The sequence below is a fragment of the Peromyscus eremicus genome, chromosome 5 (genome assembly GCF_949786415.1).
Source record: "Peromyscus eremicus chromosome 5, PerEre_H2_v1, whole genome shotgun sequence".
Classification (NCBI taxonomy): domain Eukaryota; kingdom Metazoa; phylum Chordata; class Mammalia; order Rodentia; family Cricetidae; genus Peromyscus; species Peromyscus eremicus.
In genome coordinates, this window is record NC_081420.1 from 68,181,777 (window position 1) to 68,194,140 (window position 12,364).

General features: G+C 36.6%; 1 protein-coding gene across 1 annotated transcript in view; it reads left to right on the forward strand.

The window, feature by feature from the left end:
- Positions 1 to 12,364, forward strand: part of Plxdc2 (plexin domain containing 2) — a 394,952-nt gene that overhangs the window by 342,231 nt on the left and 40,357 nt on the right. Inside the window, exons 10-12 of the mRNA XM_059263622.1 lie at positions 284 to 350; positions 5,932 to 6,079; positions 7,377 to 7,415. Coding sequence (XP_059119605.1) covers positions 284 to 350; positions 5,932 to 6,079; positions 7,377 to 7,415 — 254 coding nt within the window. The remainder of the gene's footprint in view (positions 1 to 283; positions 351 to 5,931; positions 6,080 to 7,376; positions 7,416 to 12,364) is intronic.

Here is a 12,364-nt window from a genome sequence, read left to right on the forward strand (position 1 = left end):
ACATAATAGTGATTTGTTTATTTTGCTTAGGATTATGTCTGCACTGTGTAGTATGGTAGGCCTCAGGGGAGTGATGTTTTTCTATATGTGATGCTCACAGTGAGTGAGGGAAGTCACCCAATGAATGGTACAGTAAGTCTCCAGTATTCAGTTCTTCTGAAGAAAACTGATGTTGTACTAAACTGAAAATCCAAGAACTATCTATTTACCAGTCTTTTTCTTTCTGTTCCCCTCCCTACATGCTATGCTTCTTCTCTTCAACTACAATGGGGTCTTTTTGAAGATGCTCCAGTGGATTTGATCGCCATCGGCAGGACTGGGTGGATAGTGGATGTCCAGAAGAGGTACAGGTGTGTTCTATTGTAAATCACTGGGACCAACTTGACATAACTTGTGGCATTGCAACCTAATTGCAATGGTATCTAATTTAGTTATTTTTAAAAAAAAGCTATAGACATTGAAAGTGAATCTTTAATGTATGCCAAATGTTGGGGCTAATGGCTTGCATGTATCACCACAATTTATTCTTACCCATACTCTGAAGAGATACTGTTACTGTCGTGAAGGAAAGAAGGGGTGAAGGAATATGGTGTTGGAGTGTAAATGAGAGCTCACAGCCTTAGGTACCGGGATAGAGAACTGGAGATCCAGGATTTGAACTTGGATGCACAAAAGTCAAATCTCCTAAATATTTGTTCTTTTTTGTCATTTAAGTAGTCATTGCTCCTCTTCTCATCTCAAACAGCAAAATAATTGTATGAGGGGGAAGATTGATCCCAGGGAACTGGTGTGCTCTAATAAGAGCAAAGTGGTGTAACAGCAGGATAATGTGATTATCGTTTCTTCACATTAAAAATCAATTTTAACCTGTCTAAAGTTTCCCTGAATCTTACTGCCAGTCATTTCAAAGCTCCCTAAGTTTCTTATTGTTCATTAAGTATTTCTTGTCTCTTATTAAGTGTGAGTATCTATGAATGTATGTGCATCACATGCATGATATGCTCACAGTGGCCAGAAGAGGACAGCAGGTCCCTCCATCAGGAGGAGGAGTTACAGGGAACAGTGAGCCACCTGATGTGGATACTGAAAGCCAAGCTTCAGTTTTCTTTAAGAGTAGTATGTGCTCTTAACCACTGAGCCGTCTCTCCAGATCCCTCCTTTGTTAAGTTTTAAAGAATAAATTGTAATGACAATGAACAATGACATGAATTTTCTCATGTAGTGAATCTAGTCAAGTTGCAGTGCTACTGTAGGAACCACTAGGAATATCTTGGGTTACTAGGAGCTTTGTGAAAATACACTTAGGGTTGGATGACTCATAGAGATCTTTGAGAACATTCTGGGGCTCCAAATGCACCTCAGTGATATAACAGGTGTCTTGCATGTGTGAGGCCCTCAGTCAGATCTCAGTATCACAAAATAAAATTTAAGATATATAAATAAAAGGAACACTCTTGAAAGTCAACATGGAATATACATGTAATCATAGCATGCATATGAATTTGAGGCTAACCTGAAATACATGGTGAAACTCTATGTCAAAAATCCAACCAATCAACCAGCCAACACTGTTGAGCTTTTAAGTACACTATTATTATGGAAGCCTTAATCTGATTTTTGACATTCACTTGGAGAATTAGAGTCATTTACATAAATCATCTATCTCAGTTATCTGACACAGGTCCAAAGACAAAACATTGATAAATCCGATTGTGTTTTCAGATCCTTGTTTTGTTCATCGTGTTAGTTAGTTAGGGTTTCTGTTGCTGCAGTGAAACACCATAACCAAAAAGCAAGTTGGGGAGGAAAGGGTTTATTTGGTTTACACTTTCACATCAATGTTCATCACTGAAAGAAATGACACAGGGACCCAAACAGGGTAGGATCCTGGAAGCAGCAGCTGATGCAGAGGCCATGGAGGGTGCTACTTGCTGGCTCATTCCCTTTGGCTTGCTCCGCCTGCTTTCTTATAGAACCCAGGACCACCAGCCCAGGATGGCACCACCCACAATGGGCTGGGCCTTCCCCCACCAATCACCAATCATAAATAAGAAAATGCCCTACAGCAGGATCTTATGGGGGCATTTTCACAATTGAGGTTCATTCATTCCTTCCTTTCAGATAACTCTGGTTTGCATGCCAAGTTGATATGACTAGCCAGAACATTCATGTAATCACAGTTTTCTCAAAAAATACTTGAAATGAATGTTCATGAATGTGTAAAGGCTCAGAATACGATCCAGATATTTTAGTTTTCTTGCTCCAGAGTATTCTCCCTATAAAACACACAAGGCAGAGAAAAGTCTCCCAAGTACAATGGTGGATAATTTACCATGTTCTTTGGGCTGTGATATCATTAAAGAAGGTCGGAATCTAATGCATTCTGTAATAATCCATGTTTCCTGTTTTCTGTAATTAAATTATCCACATCACTAGCTTTGTGGTAAGCAATCCTTTCCTCACAGGTAAGTACATAAGTTCATCAACTTCAGTCTATTTTCCTTGCATAAGATGAGAATTCAATGTACTCTCAGGTATAGGATAGTGAACTTCAAAATGAAGAAACCACAACTACAGAGATTAACACAGATACGTGGGAAAACAACAATGTTTTTCAGTGATGAATCAAGTCTGAGAAGTTGTGTTTTTAATAGGGGAAAGTAGCATACAATACTAGGAACAAACACGTTCTTGGTCATTGATAGTTCTGGTGCTTAAATTTCACAATACAATCACATGTACTCATTTTCATATTGTACTTCAGAATTACAGTAGTCTTACTAAACTACTACAGATTTTTTAAAGAATATAAAAGGAAATCTAAAATACTTTCTTAGTTCTCACTTCCATTAAACCACCTTATTCTTTTTATTTATTTTTAATATATTTTTATTTTATAATTAATTTAATTTTATGTATCAGCCATGGATTCCCCTGTCCTCCCTCCTCCCACCCTCCAGCCTTCTCCCCAATCCTCCCCCCATTTCCACCTCCTCCAAGGCAAGGTCTCCCCTGAGAATTCAGCTCAGCCTGGTAGATTCAGTTGAGGCAGGTCCAGTCTCCTCCTCCCTACACCAAGGCTGAGCAAAATGTCTCAGCATAGGCCCTAGGTTCCAAAAACCCAACTCATGTACTAAGGACAGGTCTGGGTCCCACTGCCTGGGGGCCTCCTAAATGTTCAAGCTAATCAACTGTCTCACTTATCCAGAGGGCCTGATCTAGCTCCATGGGGGCTCCTCAGCTACTGGTTCACAGTTCATGTGTTTCCACTCATTCTTTTACCACCACCATCACAGTGGTCTCCACATTAGTCTAAATGACCCACAGCTCTGGCCTGGACACAGAGGCTTATATTACTTCCAAACTGTATGGCCTATTGGTTCAGGCTTCTTGCTAGCTAGTTCTTACAACTTAACTCATTTCTATTAATCTGTAAGTTGCCATGTGGATGTAGCTTACTGGTACTTTCACATCTTGCTTCCCCTGGTGGTGCTGGTGTCTCCCTAGACTCTGCCTTTCTCTTTCTTGTCTCTCTCCGTGGATTTCCAGCCTGCCTCTAATCTGCCTTGTCATAGGCCAAAGCAGCTTATTTATTAACCAATGGAAACAACATATATTCACAGCATACAGAAAGACATCCCCCAGCATTTGTGCATAGCAAATACATTTCAAATGTACATAGCAGGAGCTTCTTAGTTTTATGGCAATGTGCGTGTGTGTGTGTGTGTGTGTGTGTGTGTGTGTGTGTGTGTGTGTGTTTTGCCTGCATATTTTGCTGCTATGTGAGTGAATTGCCAGAAGAGGGCATCAGATCCCCTGGAATTGAAGTTATAGATGATTGTGAGCCACTGCATGAGAGCTAGAAATTGAATCTGAGTCTTCTGGAAGAGCAGGCAGTTCTCTTAATTACTGAGCCATCTCTTTAGCCTCCACTGTCAATATTTTATAAATCTTCTAAGTATCTTAATTCTTGTCATTCACATTAAAGTCTTCACTATAGTGTGAGATGTGTTGGCACTTTAGGTTCTGAATTTCACTTCAGTTTCAGTAGCAGACACAAGTTGTCCATTGGTTTTGCTGACTCTCTATCAGACTCTTTCTCTTTGTGCTTTTTTTCATTTCATGTAATTAGAAATGTGCATTAATTTCATCTTAGTCTGTGGGAATTCCCCCTGCCTGGATAGACCATGCTTTCTGACAAAGAAAGTTGCCCTATAGGACTCATGAGTTTCAGGATACCCCTGGTTCTGCCTTTACAGGAGGAGAAGGTTTATATTTATCACCTCATCTACTGCCGATGAAAGGTTGGTCTCTTTTAAGCAATATTTATTGGCATTTGTTCCTCCAGGCCAACACTGCTTTTATATTTGTGCTTTTAAATGTTACTTAATGTATTTTATTCCTACTGTCTTTAGAGCATATAGGCCTTTGGGGAGGAATGATGGGAAGATAATTAAAAAGCATATTTAGAGATTTTCTCATGTCTTGAAAAGTCTAATACTGCTTTAATTTACATTATATACACAACCATCTTCTTTTGTAAATGCAAAAGCAAACCAAATCCAAGATTTTAATTTAAACACAAAGATGTTTAACAATAACTACTCATTGAGAGCAATAGATAGCAAATTCCATCTCAGGCTTCTTTATTTTGAGATGTCCAGGATATCCACATGAATATGTCTTTTCAATCAATGAATGCTTGAGCTTAGTTTTCAAGAGAAGAAGATCAACTTGAGATACAGATTTGTAAACATTCAATGTCAAGATGTTAAATGAAATCCTGGGTATAGAGATGGAAGTGCATGAAAAAACACAGAGTGAAAGGGAAGGTCAAAAAATATCCATAATAATTACAAACCTAAAGGGAGATAGAATGAGAAGGAAGCAAGGGAGCTGTAAGAGAGGAGTCAGAAGATAAGTGGGTGTGTGTCACAGAAACCAAGAGTGGGCATCTGTGTTCACCAATGTGAATTAGCCATAGGTGTCCTTTGGGAGATTTAGTAGCTATAGAGATATGTGGAAACACTGATAGAGAAATTCCAAGTTGAACATGCTACAGTAGAATTATAACTAAGTGAGGAAGTCAAGAATCTGAGATGACCAAGATACAACCAACTGCTAGGAGGTCTAAATATGACTGGATGGAAAAGTAGAATAAAGCAATGCCAGGATGTATCGTGGAGCATTGTGTGGGTGGGGAGGAGATAGAGTATAAGATTAGGCATGCTTACATATGTTTGAATGTTAGCAATAACAAGTCATCAGAGAATGACGAATGACTGATGTTGAAAAGAAAAATAATTTCATCCAAATATCAAGTTTACAAAACCCAAAGAGTGGACTAAATTGAATGCAGCTGGAAAGAATATCTGTAAGGAATTTTGGTAGCTTTCCTCTGGAATAGGAGAAAGGGGGCATATGTTCAGTCACAAACAAGTATGATGTGTAAAGAAATCCTGCTGATGGTCTCTTTCATCAAGGATATGAAAGGTGAACCCAGGGCAAAACAGGGAGAATCACTGTGGGATTGTGGTTGTTAAGTAGACTGAAGGAACTGGTACCCGGCTTTAAACATACGATTATCCAAACACAAAGTCGTTTCCAGGCACTGTCAATTTTCTTAGATATATCTATCATATAAAGAAAGGCAAGATAAAGAATAATACAAAAGGTTAAACACGGATGAAAATGATGATTCCAAATATGTAAAGAAGTGTGTAATTTGTTGTAATTTGTTACATCCCCCTCTCTCTTATCTTATATTCTTCATAAATTAGCAAATTGTGTAAATAGTCTGACCCCAAAATGATTTACTGTTCCTATCAATTTGAAAAGTTTTTGTGCTTTACAGTCCAATTTCTTTGACGTAAGTTTAAAAGACATAAATGTGTCCAGTCTGCTGATTTTCACTTCTGTGTCTCCTGCTAGTCAAAAGAGAAGATGTGTGAGAGCACAGAGCCAGTGGAGACATCTCAAACCACCACAACCTCACACACAACGACCATGCAATTCAGAGTCCTGACCACCACCAGGAGAGCCGTGACATCCCAGCTGCCCACCAGCCTACCCACGGAAGGTGCCAAGATGGTTTGCTTATTTTTATAGGAAAGAAAAGATTACTGGGTAACTCTTGTTTATTGGAGGAAAGAATATTGTTTGGCCAATTAACTTTTCAAAGGATTTCTCAGATTTTGAATTACTATGGGCTGAAAACATATGCTGAAATTCTTTATATATGCCGTTCCTCTTGTTAAGCCTTAGTGGTTATGAATAATCTGGCTCTTTGTTCCCCCAGAAAAGAACCATTTGCTTCTTTTTATGTGACTAAATTTAGTTGTCGCCAAACTACATTCCTGACACAGGATTCAAAAGAAATAAGCACATAAAATGACTATTGATATGAAATTCTGAGCAGTAGATCATTTTACTCACATACAGTTATATAGTAGTATTTTCTGAATGCAGTCAATCACAGAGACACTGTGATCATCACAAAATTGTTCTTGAAGGGTACCTCCTTTTATGGAGAAAATAAAACTACGAAAGTGTTTTTTAGGTAAAATTCATGTGTGGAGGAAATTTAATAGTCAATATTTGATAACTTTCTATTCTATATGGTATTAGTAAGAAGTATACAGTATATTTGTTCAGGGGAGAACATACTTTCATATCTTATTGTCATAAGTGCTGCTTTCTTTGGAATAGGAAGTTAAATTTGAAGCCTTAGCTTTTGATTGAAATTTAAGTGGCTATTATAAAATAAGTGGAATAAAGAGAGATGGAGGTTAAATGCCAACTGCATTGTTTTTCTCTTAAAAGCAACATATAGTTAAATTCAAATTATTTGGGGTCATTATTCTAAAGACTGTGAAAAAATGCTTTAATTGAAACACTAACTTTCATAGTAAAATATAACTTTTGAAATGGAAAATTATACCCCATGTTTATCCATTCAGATATAGATGTATCCATTACTGATATAAATTTTAAAGATAAATCTTTAAATATTGATAAATCCTAGCTATTCCTCTTAATCTGTAATATTTTGAGTCTTGATTTCAATAAGTAAAGTCCTATTGTAAATTGTTTTAGAAAGTTAAAAATCTATTTCATGCTACAACTACAGTTTTTATCATTCTCACAGAGTTGGGGCTCAGATATGTAGCTAATACCTTAGTCCAAACAATCACTGAGAGAAATTTATTACTACATCATGTAAAATTGGTGCTTGCCTTCTCACTAAGCTAGAATTTACTCTCTAAATTCTGAAAAGCAAGTGTTTGAGTTAAGGCAGTTAATTCAGTTAGCCAGTATGAGACTCAAGCATCTTTAAAATCTTTTTCTTTTGTAATAACTTCCAACTTCTCTTTCAGATGACACAAAGATAGCACTGCATCTCAAAGATAATGGAGGTAGGAGTGCTTATCTTTCTTTTGTAAACACTTGTAAGACACTAATTCATTGTATTCATTTTAATGTGATAAAAGGGCATGTGGGATTCCAAAGACAGAATAAGGTTTGATTTCATTCCAATTGGTGTTTAACATGTGAAGAATTTGGTGGTTTGGGTCAAAAAATGAAACGAAATCCTAATCCTGGTGTTTGTCTATGCAATTGCATGACATCAGCCACCATCTATGAGGTCAGACAATCATCCACACGTATTGCTGCATTGTGTTGCCCTTCTCCTTAGGTCAGCGTGTGTATAGTTATCTGCACAGCTGCAGACACTTGTTACAAAAGTTTTCTTTCACTGAACTGTATGGTTGGTTGATTTGCACAAACAATTAAAAAATAGGACAGTAAGTATGGAAATATATTGTGATCAATCTTTTCATCTGTTATGTGATGCAAAGGACAAAATTTAAATATTCAAAAGAAAATCTTACCAGTAACAAAGTTTTCCTAAGAGAATTTAGGAGTATCTATACTGGCACTTGAAATTTTGAAGAAAATGGATTTTTACCTAAATAATACCATGAAAAATTTAATTGTGTCTTTTGAAATGTACTTTTATTAAACTATATTAGCTCCTGGCTATGATAGATACTGATCAAATGTATTTTTATGAAAAATTCTTTATTTGGTTCAAGGAAATATTGCTATTTCTTAATAGCATCTATCATACAGACATGAAAACACTTTGACACTGGCCTATGCATGGGTTACTTCTGCAGTCTCATATGATTTATTAGCTGAACCTCACACAAGAAACTGAAGTAGTATGATGATGAGTTAAAGATCAGTCTCAGATAAGTAAGGAGAGCTTGTCTCAAAAATAACAACAACAAAAACTGACAGAGAAGGGGGAAAGGAACAAAATAGATGATAGATGACAGATGACAGACAGACAGACAGACAGACAGATAGATAGATGATTGATAGAGGATGTAGTTGAGTCTATTTCCCTTGTACTTGTAGGAAATCGTTCCTAAACCACTCAATCTGTATTAAATAACCAATGGTCTGTGCATTCTTGGGTCAATGCTTATGTGTATGCACATCCTAGAGTTTACACCAGACCATCTGAAAGAACAACAGCTTGATTTCTCTATAAGTGTCATTGCACTAGTTGTCCACTGTTTCATACTTGCCCATCATGTTTTGATGCATTAATTTCTTATTTATTATTGCATTAAATCAGTAAATGGGTATATTTGTAGATGGCCCTTGTGAATTACAGTTGTAAAAAACTAAAATCACAGGTTACAAAAGATGTTAGCAATTCCCCAATTCAAGGTTTTCCAGATAAGGATGCTGATAAGTATCTTTTGATCCTAAGTCCTAATATCAGGTCACCCCACTTTCAGGAATGAGGAGATGTTGTATTCTGTGAAGTGGGGTGTTCATTCACACTGCTTCTGAAGTCCTCTCTCTGTGTAAGGAAGGCATTCGCAAGATACTGCTGGGTTTTCTGTTATATTTGTGATGTTAAAATTCTTAACATAAGTAGAAGTTTCATGTTTGTTGTATTTTTCTTTCTTTGGTATTCTGTTTGTTTGCTTGTTTGTTTAATTTTAACCTGCTTAGAAGATTCTATAGTGTTAACAGGGAAAAATGATTCCTGTGATCTTTCGTTAATAAGTATGAGATTCTCTGAGTGGATGATTATTAAAGTTTCTTCAGTGAAGAATTGTTTACCACCTTGGTTCACACACTCATCCATTTAATCATATCTTCTGAATGCTTGCTATACCAAGTACTGTTGCAGGCTTGAAGCTTATAATAATGGGTGATTGTTAAATAAATTCTTTACTTCAGTGAATATGTCCTCCAAAGAATCTTCAAGATGATTGTGAAGATATTCTGTCTAGCATTTCTCCAGTATTTGGCTATAAAATTGTCTTCTAAGTAGCCTCTTACAGAATTAATTTTTGTAGAATGCACATTGAAAGTAGATCCCTAACATATTACCAATTATTCCCAGTAACATCTTAGTTTTATTTAAAGCAATAAAGAATCACACAACAAAATATGTTCTTGAACTGTGCGTTAGAAATAGACTGTGATGGTGGTGAGAGGGGAGTTAAATAAACCACATAATAAAAAATGTAGCATTTGAAGTACACCTGACAAGCAGTTGTTGCATTTTGAAATAGTATCTAGATGATGGATAAAACAGGGAGCTATCACAATTCCAAAATAATCACAATGAGTATGAACATTTCCACGCCTCAGATTGTTTCAAGTGCCCTTGCCATATACCAATCCGTGCTGAATCTAGCTGTGTCTCTTCTAAGAATGCTTGGCTGCAGACAGAGCTTGATAGACTTTCAAAGGCCTTGGCTTTGAGCCCTAGTGCCATAGAGAAACAAAAAGCACTTAGGAACATCAGAGTTCAGTTCCCAGAACCCACCTCAGCAGACTCAAAACTGCTTGTAAAGCCAGCTCAGGGGATCTGACACCTCTGGTCACTCTTGGCACCCACACATTTATACACATAATTAAAAACAATAGCATAAATATCTTCAAAGTAATACAGAAATTTAGATTGTCTAGCAGAAATGGAGACACCAGTTTTAATCCCCAACACCACAAAAAGGAAAACAGAAACAGAATAAAAACAAACAAACAAAATAGGTTACTAGAGTTCTTTGGGGCAGAGTAAAGATGATGATCTATGTAGGAGACTCCCTATGAGTAATGGCTTTATAAAATGGATTCTTTCTCACAATACAAATCTCTTATGTTTGACCTAAGGAATGCCAACAATAAGCTGTTTTACTTACACCTGACCTGAACCTAAGGAATGGCAACAATAAGCTGTTCTACTTACACCCACTTCATTGTATTTTTCTGTAATGATTGATTACACTCGCTAATGTTTAAAAATGAAATTTCTTTTTTATACAGTCACACACTAGTTTCCATTTCATCTATTGTGCTGAAAGTGGCATGCATTAGGCACCTGTGGAACCCAAGTGCATCACAGTCAGTGGTCTCCAGTCTCCAAAACCCAGATATATCTTGTAACATGTCCAAAATTTAATTTAAAGTTCTTTCAGCCTAATTTAATTTAAAGTTCTTGGCTTCTCTAGAAATTCTTGTTGAACTCACTTGGCAAGGGAACCCAGATTGTGTTATTAGAATTCATAAATATGTGGATAATGGTTATATGTACTTGAAGCAAAATCTCTTTCAGATTTTCAGATTCCAGGGATGGTTTATTAGAAGAATTTTACCTTTTAAGAATGTCTGAACTGTATATATTAGCAGCCATGACTAATAACTGCCTTTCTGACATTTGAATAGGTTGCCTTCAAATGGCACTCACCACCTAATTAGAAATGTAAATGTCTTCAGGATGCAAACTGAAGACAGTTATCCAGGACACAGAAGAAGTTTGCTAGCTGAATCAAGGGCATTATTTTTAATTGAAACATAACATTTTTGACTAGAATTAAACTAAACTTAGCTATCCTAATGGTGATTTTCTGCTATACTGCAATTGTAAAAAATTATTTCAAGCTTCATAGCCCTGAACAGATTTCATTATTTTAAATTTGTCATCAGAACTTTTAAAGTACCAAAATTGTATTCTTTATTGTTTGCCTTAAAGGTTTTTCTGTTTGACTGAATTGAGGTTTTTTTTTTTTTTTTTTAAAAAAAAAAGATGTTTAAGCATACATTTTTAATTGCTACTATTTAAAGTCAGCCTTATACACAGTCCTGGTGTAGAATAAAAGGCCAGGACTGCCATTCCTTCTCATTGCTATAAAAGTCCTATCGCGGGAGCACAGAGACTGGCTTTTCTAAGTCAGAGGGTGGCGTCTGCCCCAAGAGATGATGCAATTGCTACATCTCAGCATGTTGATGAAGTTAATTCAGGAGTGAATGTCTCTAGAGTGAAAGGTTGTAAAAAAGCCAACAGAGATGAGCTTTGATGCTTCCCTGGCTGGTTAAACTCAAGTTCTGTTGTGTTCAGTTTCCTATTTCTGAACTTAATCCTGAAGTTTTGTCTGGAAATAAATGTTAGAGCAGGATCCTGACTTACACAAAACTGCTTCTGAGGTCCTATTTTTTTGTTTAGTCTGTTGTGGCAGATCAAGCATCTACTGTTACATTTATCCTTCAGTCAAATTATTTTTTGTCTCTCATACATAAATCATCAAAGCAACATGTCTTGCGCTGTGTTTGTGCTGCCTTGTGTTTTTCATCTACTTCCTTTGTGGAGATCACAGTCTCAGAAACAAAGGGAGGCTGTTATTTGCTTTTGACAGGCTATTGACTATCTATCACCTTCTGTTTGGAACACTGTAAAATATCTTGGCATTTTGTTTTATCTCTGGCTTTGTTTGGCTACTTTTCATGCTTGCCCCAACTCTATTCTGAGCACATATCTAGTGTAACAGTGAACACTTCTTATGCTTTGAATGTTTTGAGACTGCCCCAGTATTAAAGCTATCTCTCCTCAACTATTTTAAAGAGTTGTAGTTCTCATCTCTTTCTTTATAATGAGCACATGTTGTTGTTTGCTAGTTTTTTTTATTTTGGTTTATAAAATTACAAAAATATTCTATGTTGGGACTGTCCCAATTCAATTTCAATATCTGAGCTTAGGTCCCGGTGTTCAATATTCCCACCGATTCCAGTAAAAGAGTGGTGTGATCAAACTTTATCAATCAATATAGAACATCAGAAAGACTAGGCTAGGGAGACTTGCTAAATATATACATTTTAATGGAAGCTCTAGAAGAACAGAACTGTAGCCTCAGCTAGTCAGGAGGATGAGACAGAAAGGTTCACATTACTAAGGCATACCTGGGCTAGAGTGAGTTCAAGGCCAGCCTGGACAAACCAGTGCTAACGTGCATGGAAATAAAAAAGTAGAAAGAAGACTGGGGTTATAGATCAGAGAGAT